We start from the raw sequence: 23982 nt of genomic DNA on the forward strand, positions 1-23982 counted from the left end.
AAAAGATGGAAACATGCCAGAGGGGAGATGTGGTAGATTGGGCAACCAATATGGATCTCAGTGATTTGGGCAACCCTCAAAGTGACAGGCTCTGCCTCAAACATCACTTTCAACCTGCAGCACAAGACTCTGAGACAGGAAATGTTATCTGACTGTTTCGGAACTAGGGAGCAAGGAGGACTCAACGTGCTGCTCAACCTGTACTCTCATGGTATCAAAGACGCTGAGAGGTAGGCACACATCTGCCAATATCCCAGAGAGAAAGCACACTTCAAGCCTCTGGAGTCAGCCTGCCAGCTTCACTTGCTCTATCAGGGAGCCTGGCCCACAGCGGCTGTGCTGGCCACAGATCCCATGCCATTCTGGTGGAGAAGCCCATGCAGCCACCTCCTTGCTGAAGTCTGTGTCCGTGTCCTGCTCAGCCCAACTCTGGATTTCCATCATGCCAACACAGATGATTTCTTCCCTCGCAGCTTCAATGATGCCTATTCGACTCCCAAATACATTGCTATAGTGAATGACTTCCATTTCTATAGCTCTTGCTTTGTCCCAAGAGGTTGTAAGTGGTCATTTTAGCATAAGAACTATAGCAACCATCCTTTGCTATTCCCTCCAGGAAAAAAATGACACACACACTTAAGACAGATGGCCCTTGAAAAATGTTCAGACCGGTTAAGGAGCTAGAACAGTAACTCAGAGCTTAACACCTATGATGAGGTGACATGGAAAGCCATACGGGGCCGCCAAAGGGCTCTGAGCATTGAAGATTCCTTCTCTCCATTAATGTCAAATATCTTGAAACCTGGGGGGCTGTGTTTGCTTCCAGTTATCATAAGTATTGCTCTCAGCCTCAGTCATAATATGAGTTGCTTACAACTTTAAGTTGTTTGATCTGTTGCCTTGGGTTCACAAAAAGAAAAATAAGAAAGAGAATGAGAAGGACTAGTTGAGAAAGAGAGGAGAAATGAGAACCATTTAGAAGGCATGGAGCGTCAGGATCATCTCCACGGTCGCGTCCTAGAAAGCACTTGGTGGGGAATGGTGTTGGGTGAAACATTTCTCTGTGGCAGCTCCCACTGGCCCAAACAGCCTATTTGTTGCCTAAAACAGGATGGAGAAACAGGGAAAGAAGGAAGAAGTATGGGAGGTGGGAAGAAGGGGTAGTTGGAGGTATGTTGTAGGCCAAGACATTCACAAATTGAGTACTAAGCCTAAAAGAGGTTTTAGATTTAAAATTTTCTAATCATCCTCTATGTTGTAAAAAATAGAATGGAAATAAAATGTATTTTCTGAGATTTTTAGTTTAACACCAATGCTTCTCCTCTTGAGAGCATTAATACAGCTTTATTGTGGGACTCTAACCTCACTGTATGATTCTTGTTTTAAAACATAGTTGAGTCATTCAGAAGAGGATCCTCTGCTTTGGGGACAATGGATGGCCAGCCTTCCATTTCATGGGGCTATGCAGGAAGCCAGGCTTGCAGTTACTCCCGCATATCAGTGTGAGCTCAGTCAAATGGACTCATTCTCACCTTGGATAAAGTCAAATAAAGTTGGGAGGCCAACTCATGTTTTCCATTCAAAGGGCAGATACAAGATATACTGTCTTGGCAAATTTCAAGTATACAGTGCAGTATTATTCCATGATAGTTGCCATGCTGTGCATTACATCTCCAGAACTTACTCATCTCATAACTTTAAGTTTGTACCCTGTGACCAACATCTCCCTACTTCCTCTAGACTTCAGCCCCTGGAAACCATCCTTCTACTTCAATGAGCTCAACTTTTTTAGATTTTATATATATATATATATACACATACACACACACAATGGTAATGAATGTATTCATTAACTTGATTATGGTAATCATTTCACAGGGTGTAAGTATATCAAACCATTAAGTTGTATACTTTGAATATATGCGATTTTTATTTGCCAATTATATTTCAGTAAAGCTTGGAGTGGGGGGGAAGCAGATATGTTTTTAGACGATTGGTGTTTCCATTTGTCCTTACCTCTTAATACAGAAAAGTAAGGCCTGATTTTAACATGGTTATTTACTGGGAACACAGACTTACTCTCTTGAGAAAGCAATGTGCCAGAAGTTCAGGGTTCTCAGCACACTTTTCCAACTCTTTTAGAAAAGTCCTGGAAAAATAAAAGTATACAAGTAAGAATGTTTTGATTTTTACATGCAGATAATTATTTTTTTAAGTACAATCACATAAGGTTTTAAGAGGTGCCTACAAAAATGTTCTCCAGGCCTTCTTGCTCTTACCTTATCTTCTACACATTGATTCAGAAAAAAAAAAGGTGTATTCTGAGGCATTACTACAATTACCCTGAAATCACTCACAACTTTAATTTGTTTGATCTGTTGCCTTAGGTTCACAAAAAGAAAACTAAGAAAGAGAATGAGAAGGACTAGTTGAGAAAGAGAGGAGAAATGAGAACTACTTAGAAGACACAGCGGGTCAGGATCATCTCAAATTATCAGAACACAGCTGTTCTGGTAATTCTAAGCACTAGTCATAGACAGACTGGATACACTCACTGATGCTCTCTGTTACATGAAAACAACGTTCATAAGAACTGCTGCTGCTGCTGTTGCTATTACTAATATCATTGAGAGCGTACTATAAGCCAGGCATAAGCTAAGTGCTCCTCAAATAATATCTCATTTAATCCTCAACCAAACCCTGCAAGATAGGGTTTCATAAATATAAAACCTGGGGCTCAAAGACGCTACAAAACTTCTCTGGGGAAATTAGCGGAAGTGGGTTTCCATTTCAATTTTGTGTCTGACCAATGGACGAGGGATGGGGTTAGGAAACAACTGTGGTTCAATTCACCAAGCAGTTTTTCTCCCTCTGTGAATTACGTGTGCAATCTTGGGGTCATCATAGCAAATAAAGAGAGTCAACATGTTACCATTCCCATATGTGCAACATGAAAGGGTTTGAAGATGATTTCCAAAGTCCCTTATTCCTGCAATTCTCTAGAACTCAGTATCTAAGCAGCCCTGGGTTAAAAGTACAACTTGTTTGAGCAGTCAGCATTTTCTAACAGCCTAGTTCCCAGCATCCCCTTATGATAATGGTATGTAGATGTGTATCTTGGTCATCTTTGTATTCTCAATGCTAAGCACAGTGCTTGGCACAGAACAGGTGCTCAAAAAATGCTGATGCATGAATAAATAAACAAAGGAACACTCAACTGCATACAACATGGATGTCTGACACCAGGTGCATGATCCTTTGATGCCTCTTCCCTTCCTTCCCAGGGATCCTGTGGGGCTTCTCCTCTCCTTTCACTCCAACCCACCCCAATCCAATCCACTGACTCCAAACCACTAGCTTAAACCTGAAAACATCTAAGCATTTTCATCCCCCAGTTCCATCAGTCTCATTTCCACCCTTCTCTTACTCTCCATTCTTTCTGATAACATGAATTATTATATACCTGTTGTGAAATTCGTAAAGTTCTCTAATATTCCCAAAGAGAAAGTCCTTGTTATTCTGAAGAACATCTGGAATTAGATGCTTTAGCCAGATAAAATCCATTGGAGTGATATATCCCTGCAGAGGTGGAAACAAGGTAGGTGTCACAAACAGGAACATACCAGAGATCATCTGAATTAGCTACTCCAAAAACCAAAACTTCAGTGAAATAATTGAAGAATATAGCACACTTGTTTTTTGAAAGCTATTGTATTGAGTACTTTCTTTTGATATCATTTTCCTCCTGTGCCCACTTTCAGAAGGAGATGGCTTAATGGCAATGATAATAAAATGGCATTTTTGTGGGAAGAGCAAATATATTTAAAAATGTTTATGTTACACAGGTTTGATGTAAAAGAAGGGAAAATGTACCCATTGTTTTGTGACCTGATACAATTGCTATGACTATAATGATTATTATTATTTTTGAGATGAAGTTTTGCTCTTCTTGCCCAGGCTGGAGGGCAATGGCGTGGTCTCAGCTCACTGCAACCTCCGTCTCCCGCGTTCAAGTGATTCTCCTGTTTCAGACTCCCAAGTAGCTGGAATTACAGGCATGCACCACCACACATGGCTTATTTTTGTATTTTTAGTAGAGACGGGGTTTCACCACGTTGGCCAGGCTGGTCTCGAACTTCTGATCTCAGGCGATCCACCTGCCTCGGCCTCCCAAAGTGTTGGGATTACAGGCGTGAGCCACTGCACCCGGCCCAATAATAATTGTTTAATATCTGAATAATGTTTATTCAGTATATATATCATAATTTACTAAACATTCCCTTTTTATTGGACATTTGGGTTGCTTCTAATATTTTATGGTAAAAATGTGATTATAAGTAATTGTGTACATACAATTTTTTCCTTAAGACTATTCCCTTAGGAAAATAGGGGAAACATGCATTTTTACTCTTAAGAAAAAAGGCTACTTTAAAAAAAAAAGAAATAATCTTCCCTTATTAAAGTATCAGGAACACTTATAATATCCTTTGTTGGCAAGAAGATGGTAAACCTATTTGGGCATTGCTGGAATCAGTGTGAACTGGCATAATTCTTTGGAAACTATTTGACCACATGGATCAAGAAACCACAGGAATGCTCTTATTCCTACTGGAGACACTTGTAATATTTTAAGACCTGAAACCTTGGTGGGAATTCTGGAGACTTACGGCAACTATTTTGAGTCTTTTTGTACAACAAAATGTCTGCAGTTTGAATATATGCTTGATACCCACTCCCCAAATCTACTTACATCAATTATGCTTTTGATCTCTTTTATATAAATCTCTTCAGTCTCAAGCAAGTCATGTATAATGCGCCTGAATTGCAGCAGCAGGTGGGAGGGTGAAAGACAGAGAGACAGGGAGGGGAGAGTGTTCTTTTAGAATTCTGTTAGAATAATGCTCATCAATACAGTTCCCCTTTAGTGGCTCACCTACTTAGTTTCTGGTCAGTTCATTCTGTTCTATTGAACACCCAAGGTCAGCATCTCACAAACGCATACTGTGATCACACTGGTATCAAGAAGAAACAGCAAGGTTAGAGAACTCAAAATCCTTTAGGTAGCCAGTGAATGACTTGTCCTCTGGGTGGGCCATACAGTGTGGGGGTCAAGAAGGGAGATGTTGGAGTCAGAAATACCAGGTTTGGATCCTTAGTCAAGGAAGGTCTGTCTGACCTCGTCCCCACCCATGACATTGTATACATTGTATAAGTGGTTTCCTAGATTTTCTCTCCAGCTTTCTGCTCACATCAAGATTTTTTTCCTTTTAAGAGATAGGGTCTTGCCCTGTTGCCCAGTACAGTGAGTACAGTGGCATGATCATGGCTCACTGTAGCCTGAAACTGCTGGGCTCCAACAACCCTTCCACCTCAGCCTCCCAAGTAGCTAGGGCTACAGATGTGCACCACTATACCCAGCTAATGCCTTTTTTTTTTTTTTGGTAGAGATGAGGTCTTGCTATGTTACCTAGGCTGGTCTCAAACTGCTACTTTCAAGCAATCCTCCTGCCTTGGCTTCCCAAACTGCTGAGACTATAGGTGTAAGACAGTGTGCGAGGCCCTCACATCCAGATCTTTGACCCATATGGATGCATTTTGTTGTACATGGCATTAGATGGATGCTAGCTCCTTCCCCTGGCATTGGATGTTTCACCATGATTTCCTAAGGCAAAAGATATGAGTTCTGTCTGCTTCTGTCAAGGAAGGCAGGTGGAACATGTGGTGGGCAGAATTAAAGACAGTCCCCAAGACTTCTGGCCCCACTGCACATACACCTCTTCCAATCAAACACTAATTTAGGGGCTGCTGTGGAAGGCTTTTGCTGTTCATTTGATAGGTAATCCACTTGGGCTTGCCCTAATCACATGAACTCAGTTTGGGGTCTAGAGGTCAGAGATTGGAAGCACAAAAAGGAGATAGGTAATTCACTTGGGCTTGTCCTAATCACATGAACTCAGTTTTGGGTCTAGAGGTCAGAGGTTGGAAGCACAAAAAGGATTCAACACAAAGGAGAGTCCCCTTTGCTGACTTTTGAGATGGAGGGGGCCAGATGGAATGGAATGTGGGCAGCCATAGCAACTGAGAGTGGCTCTCAGCTGACAGGCAGCAAGGAAGGGAAATCAGTCTTATAGTTGCAAGGAACCAAGTCCTGCCACAACCACGTAAACTTAGAAGAGGATCCAGAGCTCCATGTGAAAACACAGCCAACACCTTGACTTTAGCCTTGTGGGACTCCTGTCCCAGGGAAACTGTGAGTCTCCTAAGTTTGTGGTCAGTTTTTATAGAGCAATAGAAAACCAGTAGAAAGAGTGAGGCCAGTCCCCACATTTATCCCAGACAGACTTCTTTCTCTCCTTAGGCTACGTGGCCATATTTATTATTTCTTTTAGGGGTCCAAGTAGATGAGTGTTTATACATGTGTCCTTGTGTAGAATATATGTATTTATTCCTGTGAACTACTGATGGATTATCTATTAAATGGCAGCCTCTCCTAGAAAATGATTTGTTTTTCTCTCATAAAAATGAATGTGGCAAGACACAAATGATCCAATAGAAAAAAATGGGAAAGGACACAAAATAGGAGATTCACACAAATATTCAAGTGGTTATTAGGCTTGTGGAAAAAATACTTAGTACATACATTCAACAAAGGCATATCTTAAAAAAGCAACAATTTTCATCTATTAGAATATTAAACATTTCAAACCTCAAAGAAAGACTGGTAAATGAGGGTGTGGAAAAACCCTCAGACAATATTGGTAAAATGTGTAAATTTGTGCAAGCTCTTTGGAAGGTAATTTGGAAACACCTCATGGAAATGTAAAACACGTGCTCTTTGGTTCAGTAATTTCACTTCTAGGAATATTCATTGTTTGCAATTAGGACAATATAACTTCAACAACAACCAGATATAAACTGGTTACTTAAATGCTCATCAAAAAATTATAGTACATAGGCCAGGCATGGTGGTTCACACCTGTAATCCCAGCACTCTGGGAGGCCGAGGCAGGTGGATCACTTGAGGCCAGGAATTCGAGACCAGCCTGGCCAACATGGTGAAACCCTATCTCTACTAAAAATACAAAACATTAGACGAGTGTGGTGGCGCATGCTTGTAATCCCAGCTACTTGGGAGGGTGAAGCAGGATAATCACTTGAACCCAGGAGGTGGAGACTGCAGTGAGCTGAGATCACACCATTGTGCTCCAGTCTGGGTGACAAGAGTGAAACTCCATCTCAAAAAAAAAAAAAAAGAAAAAAAGGATATATATATGGAACATACACATAATGAAATACCATGCAATTATTAAAAAGAATGAGGCTGACTAAAACATTGATATGACAGAGGCCAGGTATTTTCAGTGAAAAAACAAAGCAAGATGTAGACAAGTAAGCATAGCATGACTATTTGTGTAAAAAATGAGTATGTAGAAATATACGTAAAATTGTATATGCTAGAAAATTTATGCAAAGAAACTTAACACATGATTGCTTTTGGAGAGTGGTACTGAAAGCTAAAATATGAAGAATTTCTACATCTTACTCTATACCCTTCTACAATCTTTTTTTAAGTGAAACATTTACTGCTTTTATAATGGAAAAATAGGGTTTACATAATATTTTAAAATGAATGTTACTGGAGGTAATGATAAGTAAACCCTACTTGATAGATATAAATTAATACAATTCACATATTTTACAGTTCATTATTCTTTCTTATAATCATTTTTGTGTCTATTTATAAATACTTGTTACAAGACAAGACTGATAAACAAGATGCACCACAGAGAATATAATTTCCAGAAGTCTAAAACTCCCAAAAAGTTACTTTAACATCATACTTTACTAAGTCACTGAGAAAGAGGTTCCTGTGCCTTTTATAAATCACCCTGAAACAACGACGGTTTCTACGTCAGAAGGAAGTACAGGCCTCAACACCAGTATGTTTCTATGAGCCACGGCATCCAGGGGGACTACAGCAACAGTTAAGCATTCATGGAAAACTTGAGTACAATCAGCCTCTTATGCCTTCATGAAGCATTGGGCTTAAGCAACTTGGCAAGTTGGCTTCAGGATGCATTGACGATTAAAGGAAGTCAGAAGGCAGAAATAACCAGGAGGTGGGCAGAAGTCAAGGTTATTATCCAAAAATGATCTATGAACTTAAGAGACTCTTAGGAGCTTTTAGGACTCTAATACAGGAAAATATTCACATCTCTGAAGGAAAAGAAATCCCTTGGTCATATTCTGGATTATAGTTTGGAAAATAGTCTAGAAACCTTATCCAACTGCTTCATTTTACCTGTTGGAGTGCAACAGATAAAATGCCAATGACAGGAATTCCACTGAAGAATGTAGGCAAATCAATATTCATTCAACACATTCAAATTAATATGTAACTTTAAAAAGAGCCCTCACACCACAGTTAGGCCATTGTTTTTGCTTTCTTCTCCTGTTTGCCTTTCAGGTACCTTTATAAAACAGGAGAACATGTATGACTCTTACTGATGATTCCCTGCTTTATTATTCTAAAGCAAGCTTGTCTGACCTGCGGCCTGTGGGCCACACGTGGCCCAACACAAATTTGTAAACTTTCTTAAAACGTTATGAGATTTTTTTTTGCGATTTTTTTAAAGCTCATCAGCTATCGTTAGTGTCAATGTTTTTGTTTGTTTGTTTGTTTGAGATGAGTCTTGCTTTGTTGCCAGGCTGGAGTGCAGCAGCACAATCTCAGCTCACTGCCCCCTCTGCCTCCCAGGTTTAAGCAATTTCCCTGCCTCAGACTCCTGAGTAGCTGGGACTACAGGTGTGCACCAACATGCCCAGCTAACTTTTTGTATTTTAGTAGAGATGGGGTTTTACCATGTTGGCCAGGATGGTCTTGATCTCCTGATCTCGTGATCCACCCTCCTTGGTCTTCCAAAGTGCTGGGATTATAGGCGTGAGCCACCGCGCCTGGCCAGTGTTAATGTATTTTATGTGTGGTCCAAGACAATTCTTCTTCTTCTAGTGTGGCCCAGGAAAGCCAAAAGATTGGACACCCCTGTTCCAAAGCATGTAACTTTATTCACAGAAAAGACTCTCAAGGATTTGCCACCTAAAGTCATCAAGTGTGTATCATGCAGATGAACAACAGAAAACACTGGAGTATTCAAGTAATTAAAAAATCTTTCAGCACCAACAGTAATTTCTGTCCTGATGGCAATCTACTCAGAGCTAGAGGACTGCGCTTAGGATACCAAAGGGAGATTAGGATGCAAGAGCAGCCTGCACTAATGTACTCTGCATTAGTTTACATCGGGGCACTCTGTTTTACATTTCAAAATAGATGCTGTCCTTAGCTCATTAAAGGGGAAATGCAGGCAAAATGTGTTTTAAAGGCATGTTTCTTCTCTGAAGCCATATTTCAGAGTAGCATGAAAACGGAGCTTTGGTTATCTGGTTCCATTTTACATGACACCTCATGCTTGTTTCAAATGACACCACAACCGAGGGGCAGGAATGAAAGGAATATGCTTTAAAAAACAATGCAATCCTCTTTAGCAAGAGAGATCATTAAAACAGATACATGTTAGGATTTCCTGGTAAGTTTCTTCTTTGTTCATGTGCCCTCCTCTGCTCCTGCTTTGAACTACTGCCCCTGTCACACACACACCCCTCCTCGTTTCTCAGTTTTCCAATAGAAGAGTATCTTTTGGGATTCCCGTCCGCCAGAGGTCTATTTTTGCTCATTATTGTCAACACAGTTTGCCTTCAAGAGTTTTCAGTTCCTCCTGCTATCCTATCACCACATTATGCATGTCAGAAAGCATTACCGATTTTTACTTTTTAAGAACCTGAATTCAGATTTCCAGGCTTCTGTCCTTCCTGTCCCATGCTGTTGACTCTCCTACATCTTTGTCTTCCTCCTAGACCTTTGGTCATTCTTGAGCCCACGTTGCCAATGGGTTATATCATTTTCACCTGGATGCCTCCCAGACACCTCAGTCACATCAAGTTGAAATAGAACTAATGAGACAGAAGTAGCATGTGTATCAGTGGAACTGACATTTTTTCTACGGTCCCTAAAACACAGTTGTTGTTCCAAAATTCCCCCTCTATCATTCTTATATCTCCCTTATATTCTGTCACCCAGGCTCCTTATATCATCTCTTAACATGCTTCCTGGGTGACTACTGACTCTCCACTTCTGGTGACACCCTGCAGTGCAAGCTTTCAATTCCTGCCATTTAAACACTTTAGTGCACTCATAGAAGCTCACCCTTACTTCTGAGATTTCTCTTCCCCCAGTCTATTTTGCAGACCACCAGACTATGCCCTTCCAAAAGCTCCTTTGAGATAGAGTTTCATCCTTGTTGCCCAGGCTGGAGTGCAATGGCATGATCTTGGCTCACTGTAACCTCCACCTCTCAGGTTCAAGCGATTCTCGTGCCTCAGCCTCCCCAATAGCTGAGGTTAAAGGTGCCTGCCATCATACCTGGCTAAATTTTGTATTTCTAGTAGAGATGGGGTTTTACCATGTTGGCCAGGCTGGTCTTGAACTCCTGACCTCAGGTGATCTGCCACCTAGGCCTCTCAAAGTGCTGGGATTACAGGCGTGAGAAACCGTGCCCAGTCCCCCAAAGCTCCATTTTTATCCTGTCATCATTCTCTCTCTTCAAGAACTTGCCCAGAGCTGCCAGAGTTCCTTCTAGGAGTTTAAGACTCTCTATTCATGTGCTAAGAATCTTCTTAAGGAGCTTCCTTTAAAGGTAAAACCAGATTTACACAACTAGATCTACACATCAGAATGGGGAGTGGTGGGTGGGAGCTAAGATGGAACCTGTAGTTTTCACAAGCGCCCTGGATGATTCTACTGCAGATGGTCTCCAATTCAACTAAATAGCACTCATCTGTCCCACTCCTTTTAGACCCCACTTTTGTTAAGCCAATGTTATCACTATTTTCCGCTTTCTTTAAAGTGCCAATCATCCTTAAAAACTCCAACAGCTTCAGTTGAAATCAGTACCACACTCTCGTCCTTGTTTCCCACCCAAAAACCATTACATTAATTGACCAGACACGTATTGATGCCCTACTATGAGCCTGGCTCCATGATAGGCACTTGGGATAGAGAAATGTACCATAATCCTCACCTTAATAAATTCAGAGTCTAATGGAAGAGATAAGAAAATCAATGATTCCAATAAGTGTGATAAGGTAAGGGTAGTCAGAAAAGTCAGGTGCAGAGGAGGGGCAACTAATTAAACCAGAGGTTGGGGGAGACACTGCCAACTCTGTGTTCAGTGAAGTTTAAGCACAGGTTTTTCTTTAAGTAAAAAATCAGTTTTTTAAAATAAAAAGATTTTAAAAAGTAAGGGGGAATAGAAGAAGGATGTCTGTCCCAGACTAAGGGGAACAGTGTGGAGGACGAGAGGAGGTGAAAGTGTATGCTGTTCTGTGTACTGGCAAATTCTTTGGTGGGTGATATGGTTTGGCTCTGTGTCCCCACCCAAATCTCACCTTGAATTGTAATAATCTCCACATATCATGGGAGGGACCCAGTGGAAAGTAATTCAATCGTGGGGGCAGGTTTTTCCTGTGCTGTTCCCACGATAGTGAATAGGCCTCAGGAGATCTGATGATTTTATAAAGGGCGGTTCCCTTGCACATGCTCTCTTGCCTGCCACCATGTAAGACATGCTTTTGCTCCTCCTTTGCCTTCCACCATGATTGTGAGGCCTCTCCAGCCATGTGGAACTGTGAGTCCATTAAACCTCTTTCCTTTATAAATTACCCAGTCTCAGGTATGTCTTTATTAGGAGCAGGAGAATGGACTAATACAGTAAACTGCAACTGGCAGAGTGGGATGCTGCAGTATCTGAAAATGTGGAAGCAACGTTGGAACTGGGTAACAGGCAGAGGTTGAAACAGTTTGGAGGGCTCAAAAGACAGGAAGATGTGGGAAAATTTGGAACTTCCTAGAGACTTGTTGAATGACTTTGACCAAAATGCTGATAGTGATATGGGCAATAAAGTCCAGGTTGAGGTGGTCTCAGATAGAGATGAGGAACTTGTTGGGAACTGGAGCAAAGGAGACTCTTGCTATGTTTTAGCAAAGAGCCTGGCAGCATTTTGCCCCTGCCCTAGAGATTCGTGGAAATTTGAACTTGAGAGAGATGATTCAGGGTATCTGGCAGGAGAAATTTCTAAGCAGCAAAGCATTCAAGAGGTGACTTGAGTGCTGTTAAAAGCATTCAGTTTTATGTATTCACAAAGATATGGTTTGGAATTGGAACTTATGTTCAAAAGGGAAGAAGAGCATAAAAGTTCAGAAAATTGGCAGCCTGATGATGCAATAGAAAAGAAAAACCCATTTTCTGAGAAGAAATTCAAGCCTGCTGCAGAAATTTGCATAAGTAATGAGGAGCCAAATGTTAATCACCGAGACAGTGGGGAAAATGTCTTCGGGGCATGTCAGAGACCTTTGTGGTGGCCCCTCCCACCACAGAATCAGGCCTAGGAAGAAAAAGTGGTTTTGTGGGCCTGGCCCAGGGACCTCTGCTCTGTGCAGTCTAGGAACTTGGTGCCCTACATCCCAGCCACTCCAGTCATGGTTGAAAGGGGCCAAGGTACAGCTCAGGCCATTGGTTCAGAGGTGCAAGCCCCAAGCCTTGGTGGCTTACACGTAGTGTTGGGCCTGTGGGTTCACAGAAGTCAATTGAGGTGGATGTATAGAAATGCCTGGATGTCTAGGCAGAAGTTTGGGGTCCTCATGGAGAATCTCTGCTAGGGGAGTATGGAAGGGAAATGTGGGGTTAGAGTCACCACACAGAGTGCCCACTGGGGCACTGCCTGGTGGAGCTGTGAGAAGAAGGACACCATCCTCCAGACTTCAGAATGGTTGATCCACCAACAGCTTGCACCATGTGATTGGAAAAGCTGCAGACACTCAACACCAGCCCATGAAAGCAACCACAAGGGGGGCTGTACCCTGTAAAGCCACAGGGGCAGAGTTGCCCAAGGTTGTAGTGGGAACCCACCTCTTGAATCAGCATACCCTGGATATGAGACATGGAGTCAAAGGAGATCATTTTGGAACCTGAATATTTGATGGCTGTGCTGGATTTCAGACTTGCATGAGGCTGATTGCCCCTTTGTTTTGGACAATTTCTCCCATTTGGAACAGGTATATTTACCCAATGTCTATACCCCCATTTTATCTGTGAAATAGCTAACTTGCTTTTGATTTTACAGGCTCATAGGTGGAAGGGACTTGCCTTATTTCAGAGAAGACTTTGAACTGTGGACTTCTGAGTTAATGCTGAAATGAGTTAAGATTTCAGGGGACTGTTGAGAAGGCATGATTTGTTTTTAAATGTGAGGACATGAGATTTGGGAGGGGCCGGGGTGAAATGATATGGTTTGTCTCTGTGTCCCTATCTTCATCAGGATCCTCCCACACATCCCCATTCTAAGTTGCAGGGTCCCATTCTTTTCCAATCAATGCCCTCATTTTAACAGTAGATACCTGGCAAGGCTGTGCATGCACCTTTCATTGCAGGTCAGCCACTCCCATGATAAGAGCTTGTATATGATTTTCCACAATTTCAACTCTTTCTCTACAAGAGATAAGACTCTCACTCCAGACAATCTTAGAAGGTTTGAGGCTTAGTGTATGCTTCTGGAGCCAAGAGTCAGAATCCCTAAGTTCATCATTTTCTTCCATCACTTTGTCCAGTGAACTTAGGAGCAACCAACCTATAATGAATGACCAACTTCATTATATTCCTTGGTCCTCTACATATAGTCAAAGGTATTATGTATAGAGTCATTAAACTCCTTGCCTCTCATGAGTGGTGAATCAGGAGTATTGAATGCATTTCTGTTGCATAACTCTTTAAACAGTTTGTGCCAAGGACTATCAGTGTTCTCCACACAATTAGAAGTAGAGTCCTTAGCATTTTGGGGTCTAATCATATTAAGCAACCAACTCCAGAAACCCCAAAAACCAACTAAAGAAATCCAGCCTTAAAACTCTGTTCCTCTAGAACCATTCCCAGTACCAAAATCTGATAAAGTAAATAAATAAATGCAGGCAGAGGAAGGTGGAAGAACTAGATCTTTCTCCAGTGCTGGATGCTTCCTGCCTTGGAACATCAGACTCCAAGTTCTTCAGCTTTTGGACTCTTGGACTTACACCAGTGATTTGCCAGAGGCTCTCTGGCATTTGGCCACAGACTGCAGGCTGCACTATCAGCTTCCCTATTTTTGAGGTTTTGGGACTCAGACTGGCTTCCTGGCTCCTCAGCTTGCAGATGCTTATTGTGGGACTTGGCATCTTGTGATTGTGTGAGTCAATTTTCCTAACAAACTCCCCTTCATATATTCATCTATCCTATTAGTTCTGTACCTTTAGAGAACCCTAACTAATGCAGTGGGGTTAAGCCAATCATCTAGTAGGTTCATAAAATGCTACAAGCAGATATAAACTTAAAAACGATCCAGGTCATCTCTTCATTTTACAGATGTAAAAACAGAAGTAGAAATAGAATTGGAACCCCAGTTTCTTGAAACCCAGTGTTTTTATAACACCATGCTAATTTCATTCTAATTTGTGTTTTATTTAATAATCAGGAAACAGTTCAAATAGAGGCCCAGGGCTCTGAAACAACTTGCCCAAGGTCTATGGCTTTTGCAAAGCAAGTACTGTTTCTGCTACTTTACCTAGTTCCTCTTGGCCTATGTTTGGGGTGCATCTAAAGAACCGCTTGCTGATTATTAAATAAAACACAAATTAGAATGAAATTAGCATGGTGTTATAAAAACACAGGGTTTCAAGAAACTAGGCTTCCAATTCTATTTCTACCTCTAGGATACAGGGTAAGTCACTTTCTTTCTCAGAGTCTGTTTCTTTGTATGTTAAAGGGCTGGATTAGATAAACTTGACTTCCCCTCTTGGCCCTCATTACATCATTCTACAAATGTGTTATCACTTCTAATAAGACTGTTTGATGTGATCTTTTGTCTAATGGTCCCTGCTTTTCACTTTTCCAAAGAAATGAAACAAAGGTCACAAGACTTTCAATTCATTTGCAACCCTGATTAACTAATAGTTAATGTGTAACTGGAGTGCTACATAGGAACAGAAAGGAGAAGAGGAATGGATTGGGTAGGAGAAGGTGAAGTCTGACCTATCCTCTACAAGAGGTACAGGGCTTGTCCAGGAAGACAGGAGTTCCAGGAGGAGTAAACTCCAGCAGGGGCTGGAGTCATGGCCACATACAGGGCCTTACAGGATCCAGGCTGCCAGAGCAGAGTTTGGATGGGGGCTAGTAGGGGGAGGCTGGGGGAGCTGGCTGAGGAGATGGTTGTCATGCCAGGCCACGAGTGTGGATGATTGCAGGCCAGGGGAGGTATAGGAGATTGATGAGGCCGTGGCAAGCAGGGCAGATACCCTTCCAGGAACCTGTTTATTAAACACAGAATACAGTCCTGAGGGCTTGGTCTCAGGAAAACATGTTCTTAAGTTTTACATCCTTCTTCTGTTTTGATTAGGTGTTTCCTAATTATAAAATAAATTCCTAGAACTGTTAATGGTAACAACACAAAGCACTATAGACCCATACAAGGATCATATTGAAACTAATGACATTTTAAGAACAAAAGGTCTGATTAATATGAACACTTCCCTGGTTCCTAGGAGGATAACAGTTGAGTTTTGCTCAGGTGATCTGCCTTCTCTTCCTTCTTCTCTGCTTTGCATCTCAGTTTCTATATTTTGTCTTATATTAATAGGATTTGGTCTCATTACCCTGATGATTTCAGAGTAAACTACCTCAAATTATTTTTGGAAGAAGATGGGATATTAATTATTATTAAAGTTTATCTGAATAGATGTTCTTCAATATCACACAATAAATAATGATAATGTAATTTTATGCGTATAGCACTTTAAGAGATTGATCATAAACAGTCCCATTAATCTTAATTCAACTTAACAATGCTTGCATTTGTATGGCATTTTAGGTATTACAAAGTTTTCTTTAATTGTGGTAAGATATGCATAAAATTTACTATTTAAATCTTTTTTTAAGTGTATAGTTGAGTAATGTTAAGTACATTCACAATGTTATATAACCATCACCGCTACCCATTTCCAGACTTTTTCAGCATCCCAAACTGAATCTCTGTACCTATTAAACATGACCTCATTCTCCACCTCCCCACAGCTCCTGGGAACCTCTATTCTACTTTCTGTATGAATTTTCCTATTCTAGGTGTCTCATATAAGTGGAATCACACAATATTCATCCTTTGGTGTCTGACTTATTTCATGTAGCATAATGCTTTCAAGGTTCATCCATGTTGTAGCATTTATCAAAATCTGATTCGTTTTTAAGGCTGAATATCTTCCATTGTATGCATCTACTACATTTTGCTTATCCATTCTTCTGTTGACGAATACCTGGGTTCTTTTCACCTTTTGGCTATTGTGAATAATGCTGCTATGAACCTTGATGTGCAAGTATCTGTTTGAGTCTTTGCTTTCAATTTTGGACATATACCCAGAAGTGGGATTGCTGGATCATAGGATCATTCTATTTTTAACTTTTTTGAGGAATTGCCATATCACCCTCCACAGCAGCCGCACCTTTTATATTGCCAACAGTGCACAAAGGTTCTAATTTCTCCACATTCTGGTCAACATTTAGATTATCATTATTTTTTTTTTGAAAAAAGAAAAAAACATAATAGCTAACCCAATGGGCACGAAATAAGGTTGTTTTCGTTTTTTGTTTTTAATGTGTTCATTATCTTACTTGATCCATTAAATCCCTAACAAGAGCTCCTCTAGGACAGATGTCCTATCTTATTCATCCTTGGCTCCAGTGCCTTGCAAGCAAGTGAATTCTCAATAAGTGTTAATTGAATGGATGGTTGATAGATTTATAGGATGCATACCAATTCTGTGGACAAGAGTAGGTACTAATTGTTATTTTCATTTCACAGAAGAGCAAATCAGGGCTCTGAGCACTGACTTGGTTGAGATCAAACTGCCTGCAAGTTTTATCTAACAGTGACAGGGGAACTGATGTGTCGAGCATGAATGTCAGTCCATTGAAACAGTGCCCACTTTTCTGACTCTTCTCCTTGAGAGACAGGGCCTGTACAGCAAGGACACAGAGAAGCAGGTTACAGAAAAAGGGCTGGCTCAGACCATTATCCATGTATGCCTGGGATTTGAGGAATGTGGCTGAAATCTCAACACGCTGGTTCAGAAGCACATCTGCAATCAAATATATCAAGGCATGGTGTGACAGATGTCTGGCACACCAAGGAGATTCCTAGAATATAGCTGATAGGAAAACCTCATTACTTCAATTCCCAAGAAAGAGTACTACTGGTAGTAATCCCAACAGGAGTATCCAAGTAACTCAGTGATCTTCAGTAAAGAAAAGAAATTGTGAAACAATTATAGTCAGTCCTCCATCTCTATAGGTTCCACATCTGTGGATTAAACAACCCTCATATTGAAAATATTAATAAATAAATAATAACACTATAACAATTAAAATAATGCAAATTTTAAAAGCAATACAGTACAACAATTATTTACATAGTATTTATATTGTATTAGGTATTATAAGTAATCCAGAGATTATTTAAAGTGTATGGGAGAGTGTGCATAGGTTATATGCGAATACTACACCATTTTACATAAAAGACTTGGGCATCTGTGGGCTTTGTTATTTACAAGGGTCCCGGAACCAATTCCCCATGGATACTGAGGGTCAACTGTACCCAGAGCTTCTACCTCATGAAAACAAAAGGAAATCTATTGCAAAAAGGAAATTTCCAAAGATAAAAAGCATGCCTATGAAACAGTCAAAGAGCCAAAAATGTTGAGAAGACACATACTACTTTCCCTGCCCTGTGCCCCTTTTTCCCTCCCCTGTGCCTCTTTTTGCCCCTGCGCAAAAAGATGCAGATCTATTTGCGTCTTTATCTAGCAGCAGATATTCTATTATTGTAATAGATCCCTGTTTTTCCCAAGAGGGTTTACTTATTTATTAAGTATGATGCCAACATCTCTCTCAGAGGAATTCCTCTCAGAGGAATCCTAGAAATCTTTCCTAGGATTCCTTAGCCCTAAATCTGCAGAGCCAATTAGGTATTAATATTGGGCTTTACAACTTTGGACCATCAGACCACCAAGACTGATTCATGAAATGTATATGGTTTCAGATCACATGAATTTATCATGGACTTTAGAATTATCTTTTTAGAAGTACTGCTATAAGGAAAATCCCAGCATAGCAAGTTTTATCTAATAGTCTACTTATATTAAAGAGTACTCAATGTAAACCCTAGGAAGACTTTTAACTGCCTTTTGGAAATTGGTTGAGTGGGATTTGAACCACGTACTCTCTGTAAAGCAGGAAATTAGCACTTAGTAATTACTAAGTATTTAAAAATGGGAAATGGAAAATTACATTTTAGACCTGGTGCAGTGGCTCACACCTGTAATCCTAACACTTTGGCAGGCAGAGGCGGGTAGATCACTTGAGCCCAGGAATTCAAGACCAGCCCAGGCAACATAGTGAGCAATTCCATTTCTACTAAAAATAAAAAAATTAGCTGGGTGTGATGATGTGCACCTGTAACTACCCCATTACTTAGGAGGCTGAGGCAGGAAGATTGCTTGAGCCTAGAAGGTCAAGCCTGTAGTGAGCTGTGATCGGCCATTGCATTCCAGCCTGAGCAACAGAGCGAGACCCTGTCTCAGAAAAAAATGTATATTTTTTTAAAAAGAAAATCACATTTTAGTTGTTCCTTAAATATTAGTACAACCAAACCTAAATGCAAAATTCCCAACACAAATGATTGCCTCTGGGCCAGCCATGTAGCCCCCCATCTTGTTGTCAATAACCATTTCTAGGGGCTGTAATTGTCTTCCTTCCCCCTGTACTACCCCATCACAGGATGCAAATTGTTTTGCTCAGTTTAGATAGCTGTGACTAGACTAAGTGCCAACTGTCTTTTAAAATGTGTTAATCAGCACTCAAGATTGTTCCTACAAAAATGTCACTCCCTCACTCAATCTGCATGTGCCCTCCTGAGTAGGAGAGAAAGAGCTGAGTTACAGGCAGCCCTCTGGAACCTGCACAGAACCCTGTATGCTCCGGGGAGTGTGGAGTGTGTGTCTGACCTGCTGGTGGGAAAAGGAGAAGAAATGCTGACAGACTCACTGCCAGGGACTGGTATCAGGCCATTTTCACAGGGGCTGTCGGAGGGTTGACAGCACAGCTCTACTGGACCAGGGAGGGTCCCAGCGAGCAGGGCCTGACCCTCCAAGACTATCCCCATCCCTGTGTCTGACAGGTCCCACTGAGTGTTAGATGGCACATAAGAGATTTCCTTATGTGTTGGTGTGAAGGAGCTGATCAGTCCCAGGAGACCCCTCCCTCAAGCAAAGGAGAAGAAAATGGAAGAAACTGGGTTCTCAGAATGGCCTGCAGGTGAGTGCCTCCTTGTGCTGTCAGTTCGCTTCATCTTCCAGTTCTGGGTGTACCTAGTACGATTTCCTCAAACTGCCAGGGCCCTGGAATTGAGGGAGGTTGCTGAAGGGCGCCAGGCCACAGAAGCAGTAGCAGGAACTGCAGGAAAGGGCTAGTGTGCCTCCAGGGTCAGCTTTTGGGCCTTGGTGGCATCAAAGGAGAAGTACACAGGGCCACTGTACTACGGATGGGATTCTTGGAACAGAAGTTTGAATAACTGATGAGTGTGGAAGTGCTATGCAGAAATTCAATTCAACCTGCAGTTACCAGGCATTCATTCTGTGATAGGCATTGTTGTGGGGGTGGCAAGGAGATGGGGGGTTCTTTGAGGGACTCAGAGAAGAGCAGGACATGGTGTTCACCCACAAGAGATCTGAAGACTTTCAAAGTAGTTGGGAAAACAGACATACAACTTTTTTCCCCTCCCCGCAGCCAGTTGAGGCAAAAGATATATAACTTATACAGTGACAAAATACTGCCGACTGTTACTGACACATAACACCCTGGGCTGGGTCACTGTTGAGAAGAAGGAGGATTCTGGCTTTTGAGGCATTCAAGTCCTGTCCATTAACCATTTCCCAATCCTGTATTTATACATCCCATTTTAGACAAATTAAGCTGAAGACTGATGTGACATACCCAATGACAGTTAAGTTTGAAGCTGAGAATCTGGGTTAGAAATACAAATCAGGGTGGGCTGGTAGTGGTAGCTCATGCTTGTACTCCCAGCACTTTGAGAGGCTGAGGCAGGCGGATCACTTGAAATCAGGAGTTTGAGACCAGCCTGGCCAACATGGTGAAACCCCATCTCTACCAAAAATATAAAAAATTAGCCAGGTGTGGTGGCACACAACTGTAATCCCAGCTACTCGGGAGGCTAAGGCAGGAGAGTCACTTGAACCTGGGAGGCAGAGGTTGCAGTGAACTGAGATCGTGCCACAGCACTCCAGCCTGGGTGACAGAGTGAGACTTAGTTTCAAAAAAAGAAAAAAAAAAAGAAAGAAAGGTAAGTCAAGATTAAAGACAATGGGTGAGATCAGCAAGGAGCAAGCGTGGAGAGAAAAGAACACCAAGGAAGGCTGCGTGTGGTGGGAGGTGGCCGGTGGGCAGCGAAAGAGGAAGCGGACCCAAGGAGATAGAGCGTTGTTTGAATGGTGATGCTGTATCAACAGAAATGAAATTCCCAGAGGTGTGAAACACAGCAGATCCTTTACAGCACGATGATAGGACACAGCATGAGCCCACCTCTGCCAGGTGACGGGAGCTTTCTGCAGCCTGTGGTGGGCTCGAGGATGCCGACCATTCATCCACCCCATTGGGATAGCCCAGGCTCTGAGCTCAGCACTCTCCCCGTCACTATGATTGCACTAATCCTCACCCACCCTTGCAGGCAGGTATTACTGTGGGCACAGAGAAGTTTGGTAACTTGTCAGCTCCTGTGTAGGAAGCCAGGTCAGGATCTAGCCAGAGTCTCTCTAACAGCCTAGGCCTTGAATGAACACTGGCCTGCTTCAGAATACATGGCCCGCGCTGTGTTCAAATTCACAGGACAGGTTCCCTATAGGGCCTGTGAGGAAATCTGGTCTAAGAGAATCCAGAAAGACAAATTTCACAAAACAGGTCAAGCCTGACACTGTGCTGCTATGCTTCAGCTGTGTTAAGCCACTCAGTTATCAGACCTGCTTCTCCTTTCATGATTTTAGTAACACTAGCCTCTTCCTTGGGCCCCTGTTGCTCCCACCATCTCCCAGGTTCTCTTGCACTCAGGTTTAGTCTTCCCTCTCCACTACTAACGATGCATGTATTGCCTTACTCTCTGATCCCCTTTCCTAAATCTGCTACTCCTCTGCTCTTTCTGTGCCTTATCTATCCCTGCTGAGTCTAACATGCAGATTTTGGTCATTCCAAAGTCATGTATAGATCTAATCACAAGGCTCTCTAGCAGCTGCTACTTGAATAAGGAAAGCATGCCAACACGGTCCTCCTTCTTCATGATGGCCACGTCATTACCTAAGTTTATTTCTAACACATCTCAACATCTTCACGTACTCCCTCTTGATAAAAGTAACTGAGCATAACACCATCAATACCATTAAATCTGTCATTCTCTTCCCCTCTCTCTGGGTGGGACAGGAAGCCAGGCTGCTCTAGGAAATCTTCCCAAACAAGCAAAGGGGACTTCCCTGTCCCCTCCCATGTGTGACCTGAGCTTGCGTGGAACCCAGGGTGGGCATTCTGGACTACTTGACCTTGCCCATCTCTCCTTCACACCCTCTCATCTCTCCCTACTACCACCAAAAAGCTTGCATTGTATCTCCAATTTCCAGACATACTTTTGAAACTATTTATCTATCTGGTGTGTTTATCTGTATCTAGTATGACATGAATATGTGATTTTTATGTGTGTCTATCACTGTTTTGGTCAGTTTGTATTTCTCGTGGGTATAGTTCTATGTGCTCATGTATGTGGAACATATGTATCCTGACACATGGACCTAGTTCCAAATGATCTGAAAGGAATATAATTGTAATTGAATGTTTGCACAGATATCCAACATACACTTGTGATGGCTGGGGGAAATGCATGTGGGATTTCAGTCAGCCTTTTATTACAGAAGGTATGTGATTAGTGCTGTATTAACAATGAATCAGCTTATTTGTGGGTCACTGTCAGTGACTCCTTTGCAAATCACATATGTAAATATTTCTGTCTGTGGTCTGATGTACATGCAGTGCCACAGTCTGGGAGGTGCTGAGCCATGCCCTCTGTAGGTAGCATATGAAAAAAACTGCATGATTTAAAAGATGCTGACCGGCTTAAGGAAAGCAATTTAAAAACTTTCTAAAAATCTAGTTTGAATGAACAAGTACAATATTTACAGTTTTCATTTTGTGTGTGTGTGTGTGTGTGTGTGTGTTTTCTTTCAAAGACGGGGTCTTGCTGTGTTGGCCAGGCTGGTCTCTAACTCCTGGGATCAAGCAACCCTCCTGCGGCTCAGCCTCCCAAAGTGCTGGGATTACAAGTGTGAGCCACCGTGCCTGCTGGCCCCACTATTTTAAACCCTGATTCAACCGTCATATATTTAACTCATTACCTGTCTTCTTCCTCTTATGACAAACTCAAAGCTTTTATTTTACTAAAGTATTTGGATTAATCTTTTGCTTTTCTATCATGTTCTGAAATAGGTACAATAACAGAATCACTCAAAATATTATCTCCGTTAAATGTTTTGTGGCTTTAGAGAGAGGTCTAACAACATGCGGGGAACAAGAAACCGAGCGCATACAGGATTCATTTATAATCTCTCTCCCTGAGCAGAAGCCCGCATCTCTCCATATTGTCTGGTTACCTGCAGGAAGTATTCTGAAGGAGGAAAATAGTTCAAAGAGGACATTCATGTGCACTCTGGCTTCCAGTTGGCCATTGGAGTAAGTGATCGCAATTAACTGAAGAGCGGCAGGGAAACACTTCCTGGAATTCTCATCTACAGACAAGTACAAACTGGGGCCGGGCCCATTACCTTCACCTACGCGCCGGGAGGGTGGCGGTCTGGCGGGCTGGGCCGGGATCCGGCCGTGACGCCGAGAGGTGCGGGGCGCGCGGCTAGGAGCCTAGCGCCCCCGCCCGGGCCCGCCCCTATTCCGCCCGCATCCCGCCGGGGAAGCTAGCCCAGTCCAGCGCTGCCCGTCCAGTCTTCGCCCAGGATTTAAAGCCCGCAAGTTTTGTTCTTGAGACCAGCGACTTTCGCTCCGATGCGGGAAGGAAAGCCGACCTCCGATTTGGACATTTAAAGAGTTGGGCTTGGACTTGGTGAGTTTCGCTCTAAACTGCCCTTGAAATGTAGCTGGACTTCGAGGTAAAGTCACTGGGAAGCTGGCCTGGGGCGGGGTTTCCCCCTCCTCTCGTATTTTAGAAACGGATCGCGGCAGTGCAGCCCTAGTTTGCTGTAAGTTTCCTTCCTTTGTTACTGAGGCCCCCGGAGCTCCAGGCATAAGTGGTGTGACCAGAAACCTTTTAACAAGACCCGCTTGAGAGCCTGCCTTAGAGCTCCCGCTCGGAAAGGAAAAGACCATCCTAATCCGCTGCGCGGCAGAACCAGTGTCCTGTGTGGGAGGAACCGCGGCGTGCTCTGGGCTCAGGACCCGCGAGGCCAACACAGTCCGCCTCTTGGCGGAGCGCCCTGGGCCGGTGGTTCCGCGCGGGATTAGTCTGTGGTCAGTTACGTGGTGAAAACACTGCTGTGCCGCGGCCTCATCTTTCCGCGGGCCGAGGCTTCTCTGGGTGGGAATGTTGACTTCTCTTCCGGATCGCTAAATGGGGGAAAGTTCTGGCCTCTCAGCGGGATACGTCTCCAGGCCCCGATGGTTCGTTCTCCGTGCCGCGGCCCCGAGCTAGGCTCTCTGGGTCTCCCGCGCGGGCTCCCGGCACTGGGGCTGCGGG

General features: G+C 42.6%; 2 protein-coding genes across 4 annotated transcripts in view; one reads left to right on the forward strand and one right to left on the reverse strand.

Annotated features, from left to right (window-relative positions):
* Nucleotides 1-23982, reverse strand: part of MCF2L2 (MCF.2 cell line derived transforming sequence-like 2) — a 242044-nt gene that overhangs the window by 43362 nt on the left and 174700 nt on the right. For both annotated transcript variants that reach the window (XM_011945800.1, XM_011945799.1), the window contains exons 16-18: nucleotides 4751-4817; nucleotides 3464-3579; nucleotides 2080-2149 (exon numbers count right to left, since the gene is read on the reverse strand). In XM_011945800.1, the coding sequence (XP_011801190.1) occupies nucleotides 2080-2149; nucleotides 3464-3579; nucleotides 4751-4817 (253 nt within the window). The remainder of the gene's footprint in view (nucleotides 1-2079; nucleotides 2150-3463; nucleotides 3580-4750; nucleotides 4818-23982) is intronic.
* Nucleotides 23172-23982, forward strand: part of B3GNT5 (UDP-GlcNAc:betaGal beta-1,3-N-acetylglucosaminyltransferase 5) — a 20588-nt gene continuing 19777 nt past the window's right edge. The window contains exon 1 of one of the 2 annotated variants that reach the window (XM_011945790.1): nucleotides 23172-23398. The gene's annotated coding sequence lies outside the window, so the exon portion shown is untranslated. Of the gene's footprint in view, nucleotides 23489-23982 lie in introns of both variants that reach the window. The other variant, XM_011945798.1, reaches the window with a different exon arrangement.

Source organism: Colobus angolensis, unplaced genomic scaffold, assembly GCF_000951035.1.
Source record: "Colobus angolensis palliatus isolate OR3802 unplaced genomic scaffold, Cang.pa_1.0 Scaffold245, whole genome shotgun sequence".
Lineage (NCBI taxonomy): Eukaryota > Metazoa > Chordata > Mammalia > Primates > Cercopithecidae > Colobus > Colobus angolensis.